A 20,860-nucleotide genomic window follows, 5' to 3' on the forward strand; every position below is an offset into this window, starting at 1 on the left:
AGGAAAAGCCCTGTCTGCCAGCTAGCCGCATGCAGCAAGGAAGACCAGCTGGAGCCTGACCAGGTAAGGGTGGGTGGGGGTGGAGGGATAAGGTTAAAGGGTGTGGGGTGGGAGTTTAAGGGTGGGGGTGGCCTCCCCCTCCCCCCAATATGTTCCAAATCTTTATGGAGCATACTGAAGCGACTTAGAAACCCGAATCTGAAGCGGCATGCCGCTTCGGATTTCAGGGTTTATTCTGAAGCTTTTCCCCCCTTCGGGTAAACTCGAAGTGGGAAACCCAAATATTATTCGGGTGCACACCCCTAATTCTATCACATGCAGTGGACTTGCCAGGAAGCAATAAAATATTGGATAGAAATATAATGAAGAAATGCAAACGATATTAAAGTTTAAGCTTGTGATGAACTCCAAAAAATATATTAAATATTTTTCCAAATAATATTACAAAATTTCATAATGAACTATTCAAATATATAATGACTGCAGCAAGAGTAGTATATGCAACAAAATGGAAGGCAGAACGATGTCCAGACTTGATGGAATGGAAGAATAAGCTATATGATTATGTGTCAATGGCAAAATTAACATCTTACTTACATAATAGGCCAATTTCAGAATTCCAAAGTATTTTTTGATTATGTAACTGATTAAGAACAATTAAGAACTTATTAAGAACAATAATTAAATATGAAGACTGACAGAAAGATATTTAATATTAAAAATGTATATAAGCAAGTTTTATATAGACATGATTTAATTGATGACAATATAATTTAATGATAGAAGTTTATTCATTATAATTTTCTATTATATGATTTAGATGTTGTGTTTAGGTTCATATATGACCTAGATGATTACTGATGACTGAAGTAGTGGATGATTGTAGAGATATGAATTAGATGACTATGTGATGTAGTTCATGTTTTATGTGTTTATGTTTGATCTTATTACTTGAAATAAATAAAAATTATTATTAAAAACAGATGTGTGGGCCAGGACAAGAGCATTTCCACATGGAAAGAGAACAGAACACAAAATCTGACAAGTGTGCATAGCTTTGAAGATTAGGAGGAGAAAGAACTTAACATGACACCATTTCAATCAGAAGCAGACATGACAGATTAACAAACTCAGCTGTATCAGCTCCTTTCTTCAGAGACAAGCAGGAATGGAGATTCCTGAGCCTTTATATCCCAGCCAAAATAAGGGTAGAGTATTACAAGGGAACACATCAGGATACAAAGGTACAATGCAGCTTGATTAGATGGGAGGGGTGTAGCATAGGAAGATACAATGAAGTAAAGGTACATTAGTACAATGCAGTTTAACTCAACAGAAATTAGCATCTGTAGTGAGATAAGAATCCTAAATCTCTATTCAGCCCTGAGGATGGGGGGTGGGGTGGATTCTCAATCACATCTTTTTCTATCTAAGGAAATGAAGACTTCACCTGAGATCTGAGGGGGGAAGGAGTACAGGACAAAAATGTTGCTTCTCACATTAAATGAGCAACAAGGAGGAGATTATTTCCATACTGAATATTCAAGAGATTTTGGTGGTAAGCTAATAAAAAGAAAGAGAAGAAAATAATATCTGTAAGATAAACTTGGCACCATTTAGATTTAATGTTACAGGGCCACCATACTGTTTTGCATAAATGACTGTATCTTTCCAGTAAAGAGAGAAAACCTAAGCTAGGACCTGCAGATTATTAGGTAACCACAAACACTGATAAAACCATTCAGACAAACTGCAAAGTTAAACAGAAACAAGCCTGATGAAACTCAGGAAATCCCCACCAAGTATGGTTTAACTGGAGGCAGACGCAAGAATCAGCAGGTGTTAAAGCCCAAATGGGCATTCTGTGCTAGGGCTAAACCTTGAGAGTTTATGAAGTGGTGGTAAAAAAATTGCCCAGAATGTTGTCCCACGTTCATAGAAAAGAGACTGCCAGGCTGCAACGTGCAAGGAGGCTTGAGCTTTGCCTGATCTTCCATTAGAAGTAAGATGTTGCCCACAACACAGAATTGGACCACTGTCACCTCAGAAATACTGCAATAGCTCCACAACTGGCAGCTTGGGCTATGGCAAGTAGCAATGCCTTTCAAGCAGTCTGCCAGACACACAGCTCTGTCCATCACCCAATCAAGGTACAGGCAAGTTTCCCCCCCCTACATTACAGGACTGAAACTACCAGATTTTAAAAGGCTAGAAAAGATCAAGAATAATGTTACCAAACCAATGTACACATCAGTATCTATGAAGGCAGCATTTTTGAAGTAGTTGAATTATCAGGAAAGAATGAGTGCCACCAGGGGGAAAAAAAACTACATACACCAGGAAAAGAGCTGTCAGAGTACACTACATAACTACAGAATCTCGTTCACAAATTATATTGCTTTCTTCCTGCCATGTGTGCCCTGATCATAACTTTTGAGTTGAGTTTTGAGTTTCCTGCACTATACCACATTCTTGACACCATGGTTTTATTCCAGAAGCCTCACAGTAGCTGAGAGACACAGTATCTGAGAGACACAAGGGAGCAGAGAGAAATCAAAGCAAAGGCACAAATGATTAAGGACAGCCATGACTCCTACACTAGTGTGCCTTCCTGCAATCTCTCTCAAAGTAAAGACTGATTTGTTCAGACCCAATCAACTACTGTAAAGGAAACCTTTGGACAGCACCCTACATCCACAGCCATTATGCTAACCTCTCAAACCAATGGGATGGACTTGCTTCAGTTTCCCAATGGAACAAAACCAGATGACTGATATTACCAGCGAGCTTAATTTACTTTATTTGAATTTCATTTCAGCACTTGTGACCAAATAACTGCTTACTCTACTGAGTCTGGAGACAGCCAGAGAGACTGAGGTTTTAAATTCATCAGGGTTCTTTTGTGCCAGAGTAGTGATCAAACTTGTAGCAGCAGTAACCACACCCTGAAGGGGAAAAAAAAAGTTGCAATTATTTAAAACCCACTCTAAATTACTAGGCACACTTGTTTACACTGTTCTGCAATACCATTCATTACTAATTCTGTGCCACATATACCTTTTAAACCATAGGGCTCCAAGTCCTTTCTTTCCTGTATCCACAGGAGTGACATAGGAGTCTAGCTGCTATTTCTTTAAGTATTTCAACTTCACTGCCATCCTCCCACTTGGGCCCCCAAAGGCTTAACTCCAAAAGCCCACCATGTTTGTCCTCCCCTGCAGCAGCTGTTGTGAAGGAAGAAGTACTTGAACCAAAACAGCGTTCTGATTTCCTTGAAGAAGAGGAGAGCTTGGTTGCTGGGCTAAAGCAGCACAGAAAGTATTCCCAGCTTGCCAAATGAAGTGGTTCCAGGCTATGGTATGAAAGCCCATGTTATACAGCAACTTTGCTGAAGCAAAGTAATTCTTTTCAGTACCTAGATGAAGACAAAGCATACCCTACTTTGTGCTCCATAAAGGAAGAAAAGGGGAATCCAGGGTAAATAAAAATCAATGATTTAAATTTTTTTTTTAAAAAAATAGGATTTTTTAATTTAAACTGGATTTTTTTTAATAAAACTTTTGTGAGGGAAAATATATCTAAAGGTAGTTTTCTGTTTAAGATACATTGTAGTCCAAAGGTTATCATCATGAAGTAAGGATTAGTTTTTAATCATGTTGCACGAAGCTGTATATTCATGCAACGTTTAAATATTTTGGTAAATAAACTCCATTAATCCATTCACAATGTCATGCTCTTCCAGAGGTTTCTGTAAGATTATTGGGCTATTTTTCTATCTAGAAGATATTATCACAGATGCTTCGTTTTACAGTTCTCAAAACTGTGAATTTATGTCTGTAGAGATCACGTCTCTTCTTCACAGCAAAAAGGTTACAAAATAAACATACACAGTTGCGAAAAAGACCATAATCCCGTTGTTCCTTTGCAAATCTTTGTACACAGAACCAACCCCTTACCTCTTAAGTGCCAAGTTTCAAAAAATTCAATGAATAGAAGATTGTTGGGAGTAGAATAAATCTGTACAAGAAGCTAAGTGTGAGGAGTCTTGTAGAAAAACCATGTGCTTGCACACTTTTTTGTACCTCTCACCTCCCTTCTCTTCTAATGTACAGGGCCTGAGTGAATACATCCCAGTTTGATTACATACCAATTTGCTTGCCTTCCAAATGGACAGCTGAAGCCTCTTTCACCCCCTCCCTCCAGCCAGGATTCTAAACTGGGGACTCAGATGAAGTTTAAAGTTTAGAGTTGGGGGGGGGGGGGAAGAGAACAACTGCGTTTTCCAAGGCATTTGGGTATCGTGGCAAATTGGAACTTAGTCAAACCAAGAACTGCTCAAACTCTGCACATGAGAGGAAGGAGAAGCCTGGGGAGCACATGAACACAGTGAACAAGCTGTGATTGTGCCAGATGCTTAAGAAGATGATCATAACATCTGAATACAGCCCAGGTACGCCTGCTTGTCCAGAAGCACATTACTCTAATTTTTAAGTCCCACCACTAGCCGAGTAAGGACTTTAGATGTCTATACAGACATGCCTTGCACATCTACATTGAACTCCAAGTACTAAAAATTAGACACAATTTTTCTGCAATCCCAAAGAGAGGGTTATTGAATAAATCTCCACAAAAGTCTCTCAGTTTGCATGTATAAGTTTCTATCAGCAATACAGTAACTAAGGGGTCCTTCTCTTCCAGCCCCATTGCAAAAGTATGAAGTACTTATTGGGGTTTAGGTAAAGAAATACTAATTATCTTAATATGCTGAACCAACTGCTAAAGATTGAAGACTTTTCTACAATGCTTTATTTTTGGCAAATACATAAACTTCGGGTCTTTAAGTCTTTAAAATTTCAGTGAAACTGGCTGTTTATTAGAACCAGCACTTTAGTTGCCTCATGGCCTTGACCTGAATTGGGGTAACATTCAAATATTAACCAAACCCACCAGTACATAAAAAGTAATATACACAACACAGTATCTTATGCAAAGAAACAAAAGCAAACAGTTAGGAAAGCACTGAGGACTGGGGCCAACAACTGGTTTAGTACATTCAATACTTTATTGTGACATGGAAAACTTCTGTTAAGATTTGTGTTTAATCTCTGGGTTGTGCATGATGTGGTATTAGTCCCCTGAAACACAAATAATCAATCAAAAAGACTACAGTGAAAACCAAGTTCAAAACACTTTCTGAGTCTTATATATATGAGTCTTATATATATATATATGAGTCTTATATACTGCTATGTATTCACCATATCTTGTTAATTTCAGTATGTAGAAACCAAAACACCTTGATGTTGTTACTTTTATACCATGGTTGACCAACCTGATACAGGAGATTGCTGCACACCTGACGGAATGGAAAAGCAGATGGGTCTGGTTATTATAACATTCCTGCCTGTCTCTGTAGTCTAGCACAAGTCTACAGGTAATCAGCAGCACATCTACCTCAGAGCATTTGGGCACATCTCAGATACTGGACTTGACTTACAGTACATTTGTCAAATACGTTTACAGTTATGAAGTCAAGGTACCAGATGTTGGTCATTGAGAAGATGCACAACTCTTGATGTCCAGTCTGCCATAGGAACCAAGTCAGGGGAAGTTCTGTATAATCGTAGCAAGCACAGGGCTGCACTCTGCTTCACGCTATCCATTGTATCTCTGCAAGAGAAATCAAAGCCTGTCACAGTAGAACTCAAAAATATCCTGAATTAGCAACTCAGTTTGGAAGGGGACATGGAATGACATTACTTATAAGGTAATAAAGAATGAATTACTCATGATGGGTTTTTTTTCTAACAGAAGTCCTGAGATTCTCTCTAGCATTCGAAATAATTACTTAATAACTGGGTCAAAGGTAAACTTTCTCTAAGTGAAACTGCTATGTTTTGTGAATTACTGTCACTTTCTGCATTAAACTATTTACTTTTATATTATATTATATTATATTATATTATATTATATTATATTATATTATATTATATTATATTATATTATATTATATTATATTATATTATATTATATTATATTATATTAAGTTCCTAGAATATACAACAAGAAACCAGATTACTGCTCACTGGAGCAACACTAAAAGAAGCATTACAGGAAGTATTTGGTTTAAGTGTCATGAACATAAATACAAAGCTGTTTTATACTGGCACAGTTCAGAAATCACGTTTCCTCCCAGGAATTTTCCAAAACATGGTATGGAAGATCAGAAATTTGAAGTCAGAATCAGGAAAGGACCTCATAGTGACACTTAAAAAGGTAAAGCAAGCACCGAGTCATTACTGACCCATGGGGGATGTTGCATCACAATGTTTTCTTGGCAGACTTTTTGTTATGGGGTGGTTTGCCATTGGCTTCCCCAGTCATCTACACTTTCCCCCCAGGAAACTGGGTACTCATTTTACCGCCCTCGGAAGGATGGAAGGCTGAGTCAACCTTGAGCCAGCTACTGGAACCTGGTTTCCATCAGGATTGAATTCAGGTCGTGAGCAGAGCTTGAGCTGCAGTACTACGACTTACCACTCTGCGCCACGAGGCTCTTGTGACACTTAAAACAAAGTAATTTTCGGCAAGGGTATATTCATTGTAGAAGAGGCAGCTAATAATGACAAGTTTGCTTTTAATTTTTTATTATATACCTTTCCACAAAAACTGTTCACGCATCTTACAAAATGCAAGACAAAATATGCAATGCAAAAATGTTAGCACATTGGAAAGAGCCAAACACTCCATAACAAAGTTAGAAAAGAGGCAAATTAATACAACCTCTGAGGGAGGTAGCATGACACAGTCCAAGCTAAACAGGGTCAGTACTTGGATGGGCAACCTCCAAGGAAGACTCTGTGGAGGAAGGCCCTGGCAAACCACCCATGCTTCTCACTTGCCTTGACAGCCCCTTGCTGGGGTCATCATAAGTCAGTTGCAACTTGATAGCACATATACACACACAAGAATACAGCCTATTAAAATTAAACTCTTTTTTTCAGGAATAAAATAAGTCTTAATGTATCAAATGTTCCCAATAGAGAAGAGCTCAGCTCTTGTCTGGGAAGCTGCTGCCCAACACCGGACTACTAAGGGCTAAAAGCAGACGTGACAGCATCCTCGCGGCCACCATGAGGATGCTGCTGCCATAAGTAATTGAAAAATGCTGCAAGGGTCTAATCCTGATCAGGCCTGCAGCACTGTGCTCTCCTCTCCCCCCTTCCCGCTGTGCCTTTTCAAGTGCAGGGGGAGGGGTCTACAACCGTCTCAGCACTTGATAAGGTGTAGAGGGCAGAACACTTTAGCCTGCCACACTGTGGGCCCAATCAGGATCAGGCCCTGGTGGCATTTTAAAATCACTTTAAAATGGTAGTGATGTCCTCGTCACTGCTGTGGGGATGCCCTCACATCTAGTTTGGCCCTAAGCAAACAGGCTGTTCACATAGATGTCTGCCTAGATTCCACAAATCAAATGTATTGCCCTGCCAGTGTAAACATCTGAAATCTTCATTTATTACTTACCCAGCTACAAGTATTTTTGGAATTTCTCCAGCAAATGCTTCTGCCATCTCTCTACTGCCTACATTGGCAATACAGTGCAGAGCTAGTCCCATGAAAGTGGGGTTCCGGCTGGCCAGGTCATTCTTGATTGCATTGTTTATCAGGCGTATCAGCTCACTGTTTGAATTCACAAGTACGGAGATGAACAGATAGCCCTGGAAATAAGAGTAGCATCAATGTATGTATGTGTGGCGGGGGGTGGGGGGGCAGTTGCTTACACAGTATTTAACAAAGAACTCCTGTCTTGTAGTACAGGACACTAAGACCTCCCAAGATACACAGGCAAGTTCTGACTCAAAGACAGACATGATAAAACTGCCGATTTCCAAGCCAATTCAAATGATTTAAACTGGGATTAGTGCCACAACAATATTCAAATTCAGACATGTCAGTAAATTACAATAGGAGTGTCATAATGACTAAGAAACAGACAGTCCTGTATATGAACAGAATGCTGAAAGGCTGGTGATCCATGTGCTGAAAGGCTGCTGATACTTAGAAAAAGCACATCTTACAGGACCAGCTAAGGGAAGGGGAATATAGAGAAACTGTAAAGGGGAAAAACTGCCAAAACAGGCACATGGGATGTGACTCTTTGGATCTCCACCAACATGTTTCAACAATAGCTACAGCCAAAATCTGTCAGATTATTCACTAATTTTCAAAGTATTGTAAATATATCATGTGGTGAGCATACCTGCACATGTCATTATTGGTAAGGCATGGCCAACCTGATGTTGCACACTGCTATTTTAAGGAAGGGAAACGTTTTGGCAGACAGTGCCATAGTCTCAAAGTTTTATGGATTTTTATAATACTGGGTAGCTTTTCAAGAATCAGATTACTAGTCTGACATGCAATTCAGAATTTCTAACCTTTAATACATCTTTACAGAAGCCGTCTACATATGACCTCTCTGTGCACTGACTGAATGTGTGGGAATGGTCAGCAGGTATGAGGGCATTGGCCCTGCCCACTATCTCTGAGTGACTGCTGGGTGGTCTGCATGGTGTAAACATACTAAGGAAGTGTCTGACGGACATACCCTCCCTATGATCAGGGACAGTGCTTTCCAAATACTGCCGATCATGAGGAAGGAACATATGTAAGGACACTTAGAACCGTAGGGTTGGAAGGGACCTCTAGGGTCATCTAGTCCAACCTGCTGCACAATGCAGGGAATTCACAAATACCTCTCTCCCCGCCCCCCCCCCCCAAGTGATCCTTACTCCATGCTCAGAAGATGGCAAAACACCATCATGATCCCGAGCCAAACTGGCCTGGGGAAAATTGCTACCTAACTCAAAGGTGGCGATCTGCCTTACCCTGGGCATGTAAGAACAGGCCGTAAGAACTAAGCACTGATGCAACCCTTCTTGCCCTCCCTCTCATGATCTAGACTTCCTCCACGTCTAGGTGCCATGAGCCACCAATTACATGGAGTCAGGGGTGGAACCAGCTCTCAGGGTGGTGTGCACAGGGATAGTAGCACCAAGACCAAGACCAACTGGTGGTAATCACTAGGCACTCATTATACCCTTTCCATATGATGAAATGTAAACCCAAAGAAATTTATTCAGTCTCAGAAGGGTTGCTGTTCTACCATAGAAATCTGTTATATTCAGCATTGGTGACATCTTATTACCTAGGAATATATGTTATGAGGACTATAATTTTACTTATTAACTGTATTTTTCAGTGGCTGGTTCCTGGTTTAGACGGAGCAGCAATAGAGCAATGGCCTTTAATCTTTCCAAACCAATGCCTCACTTTCATTTCCAAATGATAACATGAGACCTTACCTTATATAAAATTGCATTTATTAAAATACAAGCTACTGGTCCACTGGACATGGTCCGTGGCTTTGAACCAGAGAAGTGCAAGCAGAAAACACAACAACTTAGTACAGTTCTGCTTGTGAATGTTCTTGTGCAACACCTAACATATTTCTCCCTATATATTACAGTTCTCAGAAATTACTTGTACAAGATCTTGTGCAAGCAGAGAGCTGAGACTAAGTAAGTCTGACTTAGCATAAGTGGTTACTGCAGTCTTCTTCTTGCATTTCTGTTTGCGCAAGAGCTGTAGAGCAAGTGGAAATTTTGCTCTGTAACCAACAGCATGTTTTCCTTTCTCACTGCCTCTCTCTTTCTTCTCTTACAGTGCAAACCTAAGCAGAGTTACTCTGTTCTAAACCCACTGAAATCAATGGGCTTAGAGTGGAGTAACTCTTGATTAGGATTGCACTGTTAGTCTCTCTCTACAGCCCCTGGAAATGACCCACTAGTGGAAGATCACCCATATGGGTCATCACTCTCTCTCAGTTATGTACAAATGCAGAACTAATGAAAGAAAAATGAAGCACAGTTCCTTTGTGTCATAGGTTTACCTACAGGTTAGTCAGGAAAAAAAACGTTTATGAATGTAACAGAGTGATGAGACATTACTTACAATTTGCTTCTCTGTGTATTTGTTTGAACTCAGTAGATTCACAGCTTCCATATGGCCGAAATCAATATCATGACCCAGAAGGAAGATGAAAAGCAGTTTGCAGACATATTTTTTCTTACTGTAGCCATCAAGCGCTTTATCACCTAGAGAGAAATTAATGTCAGATTTTTAAAAAATGTAAACACAAATTGCACTGTAAACCATATATGCCCATTATATTAATACAAATATACACCACTGAAGTTCTCCAAGACACACTATTATGAGACATTCAGAACTTATTCAAATTCCACCTGGAATGAAAGTAGAGATCTTTTATTTATTCTCAGTTCCATGAGAACTCGTTAGAAAGTGCTGCCAAGCTGATCAACAGTTTTCTATCAAAGCAATATGACCCACCAATCTTCAACTGTAAGTTATTCCAAAAACCATAAAGTGCTCTAAATTATTATCCAGTCTTGCATGTTTGCCTGCTTCCTGGCTGTTTGCCTTGGCCTTTTTCGATCCAGTATTCTGTCATGGATTGGACTCTAATCTCCAGTGCAGAGCCTTTAAAAATTCTACCTACGTCCAATCAATCTGTTCCATTAATGGCAGAGACGGAACTGCAGATTCTAAGTCATTCCCTCTATATAAGCAAGGACAATAATGAAGGGCAATCCTAGTTGCCAGAGGTTTGGTGCTAATGGGGTGGAAGGACACTTCCTCACATCTGCTTGGAAAATGAGCATCTGGAACAGTGGCATCAGCCTCAGAGAAATATTTCTTTGTATTGTCATTTAATCAGATCTGGAATCTTGTGTTTTAATGATATTAAAATCTGGTAAAGGGGAAACATGTATAGGTTGGTTCTCGTAAAACAAGCTGAATAGATAGACAGAAAGGGAACACCTTTTGGGTTCTAATAATACTATCCTGAACAAGACCATATCCCAAACACCAAGTTTCATTTGCAAACTATAACTGCAACCAATTAGATCACTTTTAGGAAAAAAGCATCTGAATCTATTTGAGTCTATCATCCATGAACACTGTCCATTCAAATGTTTCATCTCCAGAAAAGCACAGTAGGCTAGCCCATTCCAGCACAATCTTATCTCATGGAATGTGAAACAAAAGCAATATCTAATTATCAAAGCACAATGTTGGACCAGCCAAAAGTTAGCATAACAAGTCTTATTGACTAATTAGTAGTGTTATCAATAGCTGGTCTACTCACAACCCTATTCAAGTTTACTCAATGGAGCTTACTCCCAGAACACACTGTAAGAGCTGCTCACTACAGCCATGTGAAATGCTGCCATAGCGCTTGAAATTTCAGTAGACTAAAGCCTGAAATTGCATGTGAGAATTAACCTTTAGCACATGACTTTGGAAGGCCCCTGAAGTACAAAAGTGAATTTAGCCAACAATCTTACATTTCCCCTGCCTACATCAACAAGAGCAGGATCCTAATTAGCACAGCAAGTCATACTAGAGGAAGGCAACTTCCTTACTTCCCCTCATAGCTGTTAAGCCTTTACATTCTTGCATGTTTGTGGATATGAAAGAAATGGGGAGGGGAAACAAATCTGAAGTCTGCAACAAGAGGAAGGAATCAAAGATCTCCCTCCTCTCGACCACAGATGGAGAAGTTGTTCTGCGAGAGGAGGCAGTGTTGTGCTGACAGAATGGCACCTTAAAATCCAAGCCAGTGCGTTTCAACAATGTATCTGTCACAAGCTTGGAGAAACGGCTTCAGAAACTGTGGGTAAGAATTCAATAAACAATCTGTTACATAAGGGCTTGTAATTCAATTGTAGAGCAAAGGGAACATATCTGCCTTTTGGCACTTTTTCCTCTTACTGAAAATGTACAAGGGACTGCTGACTAAAGCTGACTGTGTGCATTAGAATATCCTTCTGGTTATGTAGCAAACATAACTGGTAAGTAAGACTCTGGCAGTAGATGGCCTTATGACTGGGACTATGTGTGCTTAGTCTAAAGATATTACTTCCCTTAAGGCACATGCAGTTGCCTCAGTCTCTAGACTGTAACAGAGCTATTATTTTTGAAATGAAGAAATTAAACATGGGAAATATGCCTGTATCAACTATTGTTTATTTTACAGACCACCTTTCTTGCTGAGATACAAGGCAGATGATAAAATATGAAAAAATGCAATCAGACTGCATATGACAGCCAAACAACGCAATAGGACTAGGATTACAAAAGTGAGACACTATGGAACCAAAATATATGACAGGGCAGAAAATGCATTTGACAGATGCATCTGGCAGGGAGAGCTGTGGTTATACTACATAGGAATTGGATGCTTTTACTGCTGCAAACTAACACGGCAAACTGACTCCACACCAAAAGGAGATGTTTACATATACTAGCAAAGGAATGTTTTGATTGCTCCCTCCCCCTTCCTCCCCCTAATTGCCTCTTCTCTCTCCTCCTCTTCTGTATTTGACCAGTCTCTGTATCATGCATCTGACGAAGAGAACTGTGATTCTCGAAAGCTTATGCTACAATAAAGTTGGTTAGTCTTAAAGGTGCTACTGGACTCTTTTTGATTTTGCTACTACAGACTAACACGGCTAACTCCTCTGACACATTACAAGCGACTCCCTTTGTAAAAGCACCCATCTGAACCATTCCACTATACTACAGCCCTATTCCCTTTTTAAAAAATGGCCTCTTGAACACTTCTGTTTTGCACAAACTGAGGAACAATAGCAACTTTCCTGATCTCTTCAGGCAAGCCATTCCATAAAGTGAGAGCTACAACAGAGAATGCACATGGAGGGGCAGCTATTGATCTCACCTATTTGCAGAAGGCTTTGCTCACATAAATAAAGCTGTAACAGTAGAGCACCGCAAGAGAGGTGGTCCTGCAGATGTGGGTTCAAGGTCTGAAATGTTTTGTAGGTAAAAAACCCCCATATTTTCACCTACCACTCCTTGTATAAATGTGCAATATCTTGTTTATGTCCAGGCAGCTTCAGTTGGCACAAAAGCCTATACAGTCCACGCCCTAATGCAGGTAGGTACCTTTGCTGCTTTCACCACAGCTGTGCCATCCTTGTTGTCTTCCAGACACCATGCTGATGGAGCCCTCAATGCCTTGGAATTCCTATATATCAATCTCTCTCCTTGTGATCTACAGTAATTACCTGGGACTAGAACAATTATAATAGCATTCAACATATTACTTCAGAATAGTTAGGGCACCGTGGCATCTCCACTAGGGGAAACTCAGAACCTTTTTGGGTGCACACCCCTAATCTCTACCACTGTGGAACTCCCCCACTTCTGGACACTTGTCAGAGTCCACGTTTGAGCATCTCCTAGAAATGCTGCAGGATTATTTCATTTGGCCAGACTCATGGCGAAGTAAGTATAGGGTAAGGAGTTTTTCAAAACAGGCTCTCCTCTGCCACAGTCATTGCATTGCCCTTTTTGTACTGTTCCAAGTTTAATGAATTCTTTAGCACATGGCTTGCCAGAACCCAACACAATCCTCATACAGTATTTTTCTGAAAATAACAATTTCTAGTGCTTAAACATATCAAGAATATATTAAAAGCATTCTACTACAAGCACAGAGACGGTTAGGAAACAGAAATTTTCCTGATGTTGCTTTTCTGTGGCCTACAGCCTCTATTGTTTACATACAAATCTCATCATTCTAAATATTTTCCTTTAATGTTTCTATTTTAAAAAGGCATACACTGCAAAATAAACCCTCCAAGTTTTACAAGTGTCTCATATTACAGAACACATACATACACATACATCTTGCATAGCTTTATGTTGAGCATTAGACTTGAGCGTTAGAATCAAGTCAATAGTACCTTAAAGACCAACAAGATTTTCCAGGGTATAAACTTGGAGTATGCACCCCCCAAAATTTGATCAATCTGGGTTTTTTTAACCAAATCTGAGGGGAAAAAGGGAATTCTCTGAATTCCAAATTGATTCTCTAATTCAGTTCCTGTGTGTGTTATGTGCCATCAAGTCACCTCTGACCTATGGCGACCCTATAAACATCCTATAATTAACAGCCCTCCAAACGTCCTATCATTAACAGACTTGCTCAGATCTTGCAAACTGCAGGACATGGCTTCTTTTATTGAGTTAAGCTATTTTGTTTTAGGTCTTCCTCTTTTCTTACTGCTTTCCACTTTTCCAAGCATTAAAATCTGGCCATTGTTTTCTCTGGGAAAATCAATCACTCTGGGAGCTATCTGGTAGACTGGAGGGGTCGTTTTTCAACCAAACTTCACCAAATTTGGAGAGACCTTACTCCTGACTGTCCTCTAAAGATCACCCAAGTTTAATGAAGATTGGACCCTGAAGCCAATTTTATGCCCCCCCCCCAAGGAAGGTGCCCTCACCTACTCTTCATTATGCTCAATGGGGAAAAATATCCAGGAGCTATTGGGGGGTGGAGACCAATTCTATGAGCCCTTGAACAAGGTGCCCCTTGCCATTCCATTGTTTCCTATGAGGAAAAGCTGACTCCCATTGCAGAGAAACACTGCAGCAAGGCTGCCATGGCCAAGGCACACTCCGAAATGCAAGCTGAGCTCATCCTAGAGAAAGCCCAATAGAACCAAAGGAATGGATTCCCCCCAGAACCAACGTGAAGGAAGGGGACCATCACCACATCAGAGAATCACATCTATTCCACCCAAACCAAACTAAAGCAAGGGATACTGTTGCAACTTAGCCCAACAAAAGTAAAATGAAGCAAGGAAATGCCTTGCGTTTGTGGTTAGGTACTGCTTAGTTCTGTTCTGAGGTGTTTCCCCATTGGTTGAACCCACTTGGCTGTTGTGAATGACACTGGTTCTATTGTGGCCAGGGCCCATACAATTGGTCTCCAGGGTCCAATCATACAGAAACCTGGGGAGGGGGGAATAGAGGACAGTCAGAAGGTGGTCCTCTGAAAATTTGGTGTAGATTTCATGAAAAATGCCACCCCCAGACAGATATTCCAGATATTTTGTCCCATAAGGAATAAATGGAGAGTGGGTGGGAGTACCCTCTTTGGGGGCCTCCAGGCTCTAATTTTCATGGAACTGGGGTAATCTTTAAAGGACAGTCAGGAGTAAGTTCCCTCCAAATTTGGTGAAGTTTGGTTGAAAAATGACCCCCTCCAGCCCACCAGATATCTCCTAGAGTGATTTTCCCACAGAAAGCAATGGTTGAACTTTACCAATTTTTTGTTGAAAATTCTGTAAAAAATCAGGATACCTGATTTTTTATTCGTAATACCCGGATTTTACTGAATCAGCCAAAATTCAGTATTTTAATTTAAACTGCACACCTCTAGTTTAAACTTTCAACTTGAGAGTCAAAGCTCCCTTCCCCAGATAAAAATAGGAATGGAGATTCCCTCGGCCCTTATACTTCAGCCAGAAGATGGGACGGATGTTGCAAATAAGGGGGTCAGGACATAAAAGTACAATGGAAAATGTAATCAGATTGATTAAAGGAGAGGAAATGCAGAAAATTAGTATCTGAACTGTCCCTATTTAGCCCTTGGTGTCCATTGTTCTGAATTTGTAAATGAACTCTGTTTCAAAAGTCTCACATTTCTAACCTCCCCTTGAACAAAAATATTTGTTGTAGATTCCACAAGTGAGAATCTGTCAGAGGGTTTGGAACAGATGTGGCTGTAGCTTACAGCTTAGCTGTTGACAATGGATTGTTTGGTATGTTTAGGGTGGTGAATGGAGGCATGTAGGGATGTTTGGAAAAAATAATAACATTCGATTTATATACCGCCCTTCAGGACAACTTGATGTCCACTCAGAATGGCTTACAAAGTATGTTATTATTATCCCCACAACAATCACTCTGTGAGGTGCGTGGGGCTGAGAGAGCTCCAGAGAACTGTGACTAGCCCAAGGTCACCCAGTTGGCTTCAAGTGCAGGAGTGGGGAATCAAACCCAGTTCTCGATTAGAGTCCTGTGACTCTTAACCACTACACCAAACTGGAAATCAGGAGGTTTCTGATTTAAGGTGGTTTTTATGCTTCCATCACGTAGATGGAATTTCATGCCTCATGAAATTGCTCCAGTGCTTCTTTCCCATGTGTCCAGATGATAGGAGTCATCGATAAGTATCACATACAGGAGGGGAGTTAACGTGTGGGAGCTGAGGAACGCTGCTCCAAATCAGCTGTAAAAATGTTGGCATACTGCAATGCCATTCTAGTGCCCATGGCTATGCCACTGATCTGAAGGAATAAATCTACACCAAATCTGAAGTAATTGCTATCAAGGACAAATTGGCATAGTTTGGTAGCGAGGTCAGCTGTGTTATTGTCAGAGATTATGTTCCTAATGGCTTGTAGCCCAACTTTGAGGGGGTTGTTGGTGCGCAACCATGGTGGCCAAAATACCTGGAATACTGTTAACAGGCTGTATTTTTCTCAGAAAGTCTGTGGTGTTGCTGCGCATTACAGGGTGCATTGATGACATACGGCTTGAGAATGGCATCCATGTATTCAGACACCCCAACACTGATTGTGCCTATGCCTAGGACAACAGGATATACTGAGTTATAGCACAGAAATCTAGACACAGGTGATAAGAAACAAGGTAATTTCCCTTTAACCAAGGCTGCAGGAAGCACGCTCTGGATTTCTATAGCTCTATTCTACAGCTACATTTGTAGAAGGAACATTTACATTAGAGTCTGCCTTTCTCACTGAGACTGAAAAAAGATTACATTAGATCAATATGATCAACACCTGGGACATTCAAACAATTCAACAGGGTAAGAATTGCAGAAATAGAACTAATCTGCAAATGTGCATGAACCAGTTCACACAACCTTAAACCAGACTGCAAATACTGGAGAGGCTGAAAAAGTAGGTGAAAATAGAGGTTCTGCAGTAATGCACACTACAGAAAGAGTGATAGTTTTGAAAGGAGGATCCACATGTTGGCCATTGAAAAAAAGAGGAAAAGGTTAGTTTTGCCACAACAGAAGTGCTGGCTAACATATACTGAAGTAAAGCACACAACTGAAAGATTATGGCACACTACCAGCACCATCTGCTGTTACTGCTAAGATTCCAGCTCTGCCGTTGGTAGAGGACAGTGGGATAAACTACATCTTTACACTGGTTTTGTACAAGTCTAGTATTTTGATCAAATTTCATGCCTCATATACATTCTAAAGCTGCTGAAGTACATTTATGTGAAAGACAGGCCATGAAAAAAAGGATTTCATCTTATACTAGGAGTTCTTTTCTGGTCTTTCAAGTTCTTCTATGATCAGGAACATAAAGCTTTGTTATTCATCTTGAAGGAATCACTTTAACATATCCTAGAAAATTTTCAAAGTAAGTCTTAATACTCTAACCCAAACAACTTGTAACTTCCTCCAAAATCTCACAGTTTGAGACTCCAAAGCAACAGGAAATACTGCCTTGACAGAACTGCACTCTTTCTCTAGTTGTGTAACTCAATCAGTTCAGGAGAAACAGGAAAAAACAGAAGAATGCAAGTCAGCACTTCCCAAACTCAGTGACTGGGTCAAACAAAACATCCTTTTCTTGGACTGTTTCTTGAACTGAACTAGCAATGCTATTTATTCCATTAAAAGCTGAAGAGATCTTAAAGGTGTTTCTTTAAACTCAATACATTTTAAAGCATATCCACTTTTAGAAATGTATGTGTTAGCAGGCACAGAAAACTTTATTAAAAAGCTGTGTTCCTCTACTGGACAGGCAAGTAAAGAGTATGAATATCCTAACTGAAATATCAAGAACTGTTCAGCAAAATGCTCTAAGCATAAGTATTAAAGGTACAAGTTGAACCATAAATATTACAAAACCTCCCATACCAGCAAAGGATGAGGAAACCTTATTAGAATACAGATAGTCTAATAACGTTTGGGAAAAGTAAAAATAAAGTATATTGTATAAAAAGAAGGAACTCCTCAGTGAACAGGTTAGCCATTTTGCTTCCCTCATGGGCTTCTTCATATGTTAGTTTTTAAGTATATCTTTGTAGGATGTCCACTTGTGCTGCTGTCAAGTATACACATGACAAAATTGGGTTTTATTCCTGTATAACATATGTAATAGCTGTTTAAAATGGTAACATCAAATCAGTTCTACAGGATGTGGGATCCTTGTAGGAAGCAAATTGTGTGATGGGATCAGAAAACACTGATGCCATGACTAATTACCCTGCTTCTCTTGGAATCCTGCTCCATAGAGCTAAACAAGTATTCAGGGTGGATAATTTACATACAAAAATACCTTAGGCAAAATTAAATTGGAAGATAAGAAAGTTAAGGCCATACTTACTTCTTAAAAAATGGAATCAGTCCACTCTATCAAAAAGAACTAGTTCTGTTCAGTCAAAACCTGTGTCCCCAACTGTGGCTTCCTACTCAGATGTAGTAGTGACAAATTTTGGTTTAGTCATAAGAAATGGGATAAGGGAGGAAATGCTAGAGTAGAAGGGGGAGCATGGGAGCTCATGAAATGTCAAATCAGGGTTTCATGTTATATTTGAAGTGAGTAGCCTAAAGACTGGGTTTCTTAAAAACTCTGGGGAAATCTCATTTTTGAGGGGCAGCATTCTAAATACAGCACAATATGCCACAACTATATAGATCTGTAAGACTGACACTGGGAGTCAAGGTTTGGTAGGCAACAAGATACAGTCTCTGGTTGAGGAGATCACTTTTTTATATTAACTAAGAGATTATTCCAAACTGGTACACTTTCCTTTTTTGGTCTTAACTACCCAGGGTTAGTTGCCCAGTTATAAATAGGGCTGTGCGCTTCAGGAATCTGATTCGGGTAAAATACCCACATTGGACCCGATCCGGAAAGCTTAGGGATTTCTGAATTGAAGCGAAAGCTTCCTGAAGCATTTGGAATGCTTTGGGGCCTTAAGGGGTGCCCGTCCTCCCACCAACACCCCACTTACCTGCGACACTCTTCTTGCATCGTCATTGTCGCTGCTCGCTGCTGCCCTGCTGGCCGCTGTAGAGGCCTCCATGATGGTGCGGGTGGCGCAGGTGCCAGAGCTTGCTGCCGGTCACCGCAGAGGCCAAAGCAGCAGTGCAGGCAGAGCAGGCACCGGCATTCGCTGCCGTCCTGCCGGCCGCTGCTGCCACAGAGGCCGAAGCGGCAGCGCGGGCTGCGGGCAGCCGAGGGAACCGGCTGCAGCCTTCCCCGCCACCCTGCTGGCCATGGTGGCGGTGGCAGAAGGCCTGTTCTGGCCTTAAAGGTAAGTGGCGAAGGGGGGCTCAGGGGGTGTTGGAAACCTCTAACTTCAGTATGCTTTGAATCTTTTCGAAGCAAACCGAAGCGATGTATGTCTGTCCCAGCCACAGCCAAGTAATACTAGCTGTTTAATCCTGCCCTTCCCTGAGGCAATATAAAATCTGTGCCTGGGGAAACACAGAGACCTTGGACATGAAACATTATCTTTTTACTGTCACATCTGTTGGGTGTGACATATTGTGAGCTGCTATGGGTCTTGTTTGGTGGAAAAGAATGACTGTAAAATAAAACATGTCTAGACTAACCATTTAGTATGGATTATTTAGGAAGGGAATGGAAAAAAACTAAAATTGTCTTCTCTTATGATATTAATTCACTAACTGGTGATGTAAGTAAGAGTCACCTTTATTTAACATCAACCAAAGCTGCAAACTTAACAGAAAACCAGTAAGATAGTAGTTAGAGGTTAGACATGCATCAAACACATGAAATCTCTCTACTCAAATCTAAAGCTTGCTGGACAACTTTGGTCTATTAATTCTCTTTCACAGGAAGAAAGCATGCAAGTTTAAAAGAAAAGGATTTAGGCTTATTAAAGACTTGGGGTTATGGTGGAGAGAGGAACGTTTGGGCATATCTACCAGTGCATAGCTAAAGCAATATTTAGTTTTACATGGTTAGGGAAGAAGGGCAGACTTTTCAAAGAAGTGCTTAGATGGGTAGTGGGATCATTTTCCTTAGAGCTCTTCAAAGGCAAGCTGCCAAGGCATCCAAGCTGGGCAAGTGTCTAGACTGTGCCAATGACAAAACAATGCAGGATTTTTTTTTAAGTTTGTTAAAACTTATCTGAGCGATTTTTTCTTAACTTTAGCTCTGTCGTTCAGCATGGACCCAACCTTTCCAAGTAATGGCTTAGCCTTGAACTACATTATAGCTTTATCAAAAAGAGTCCAGTAGCACCTTTAAGACTAACCAATTTTATTGTAGCATAAGCTTTCGAGAATCAAGTTCTCTTCGGCAGATGCCTGATACAGAGACTGGTCAAATACAGAAGAGGAGGAGAGAGAAGAGGCAATTAGGGGGAGGAAGGGGGAGGGAGCAATCAAAACATTCCTTTGCTAGTATATGTAAACATCTCCTTTTAGTGTGTGTATCAGTTGGCTTCAAAGGAGTTTGCCCTGTTAGTTTGTAGCAGCCAAACAGCTAGACCATCCAATTCCAATGCAGTATGAGCCTTCGATAATGCCACTGATATTTTAGATTTCCAACTCCTATTCCAAAGCAGCTATCGGGTACCTGCGAATTCACTTCATTTAGTGTAGTAGTACTACTTTTAGAAACCACAGAAGAGCTTTGCTCAGTGAACCAAACAATAATACAGAACAGGGCTAGCAGCTGGCAGTTAGCACCAAACACTGCAAATGGATAATTTCAGAACTTTTCAACCTTGGAGCAATGCAAGAAAAAAACCCATGACAGACTTGACAAAAAGCAAACTTGAGTCTTGAAACATCCTTCTACATTTAGGGCTGCATAGCTGATTGTGGAACATAGAATTTTTTCAGTTCCAAACATACCTGTAGTCACATTTAGAC

At 40.5% G+C, this 20,860-nt stretch overlaps 1 protein-coding gene across 4 annotated transcripts in view; it reads right to left on the bottom strand.

Annotated features, from left to right (window-relative positions):
• The window catches only part of AP2A2 (adaptor related protein complex 2 subunit alpha 2), a 79,272-nt gene that overhangs the window by 38,417 nt on the left and 19,995 nt on the right, over nt 1-20,860 (bottom strand). For all 4 annotated transcript variants that reach the window (XM_054970505.1, XM_054970502.1, XM_054970503.1 and 1 more), the window contains exons 3-6: nt 10,015-10,157; nt 7,525-7,718; nt 5,541-5,670; nt 2,844-2,945 (exon numbers count right to left, since the gene is read on the bottom strand). In XM_054970505.1, the coding sequence (XP_054826480.1) occupies nt 2,844-2,945; nt 5,541-5,670; nt 7,525-7,718; nt 10,015-10,157 (569 nt within the window). The remainder of the gene's footprint in view (nt 1-2,843; nt 2,946-5,540; nt 5,671-7,524; nt 7,719-10,014; nt 10,158-20,860) is intronic.

This window comes from Eublepharis macularius, chromosome 2 (assembly GCF_028583425.1).
Source record: "Eublepharis macularius isolate TG4126 chromosome 2, MPM_Emac_v1.0, whole genome shotgun sequence".
In the NCBI taxonomy this organism is placed as follows: Eukaryota; Metazoa; Chordata; class Lepidosauria; order Squamata; family Eublepharidae; genus Eublepharis; species Eublepharis macularius.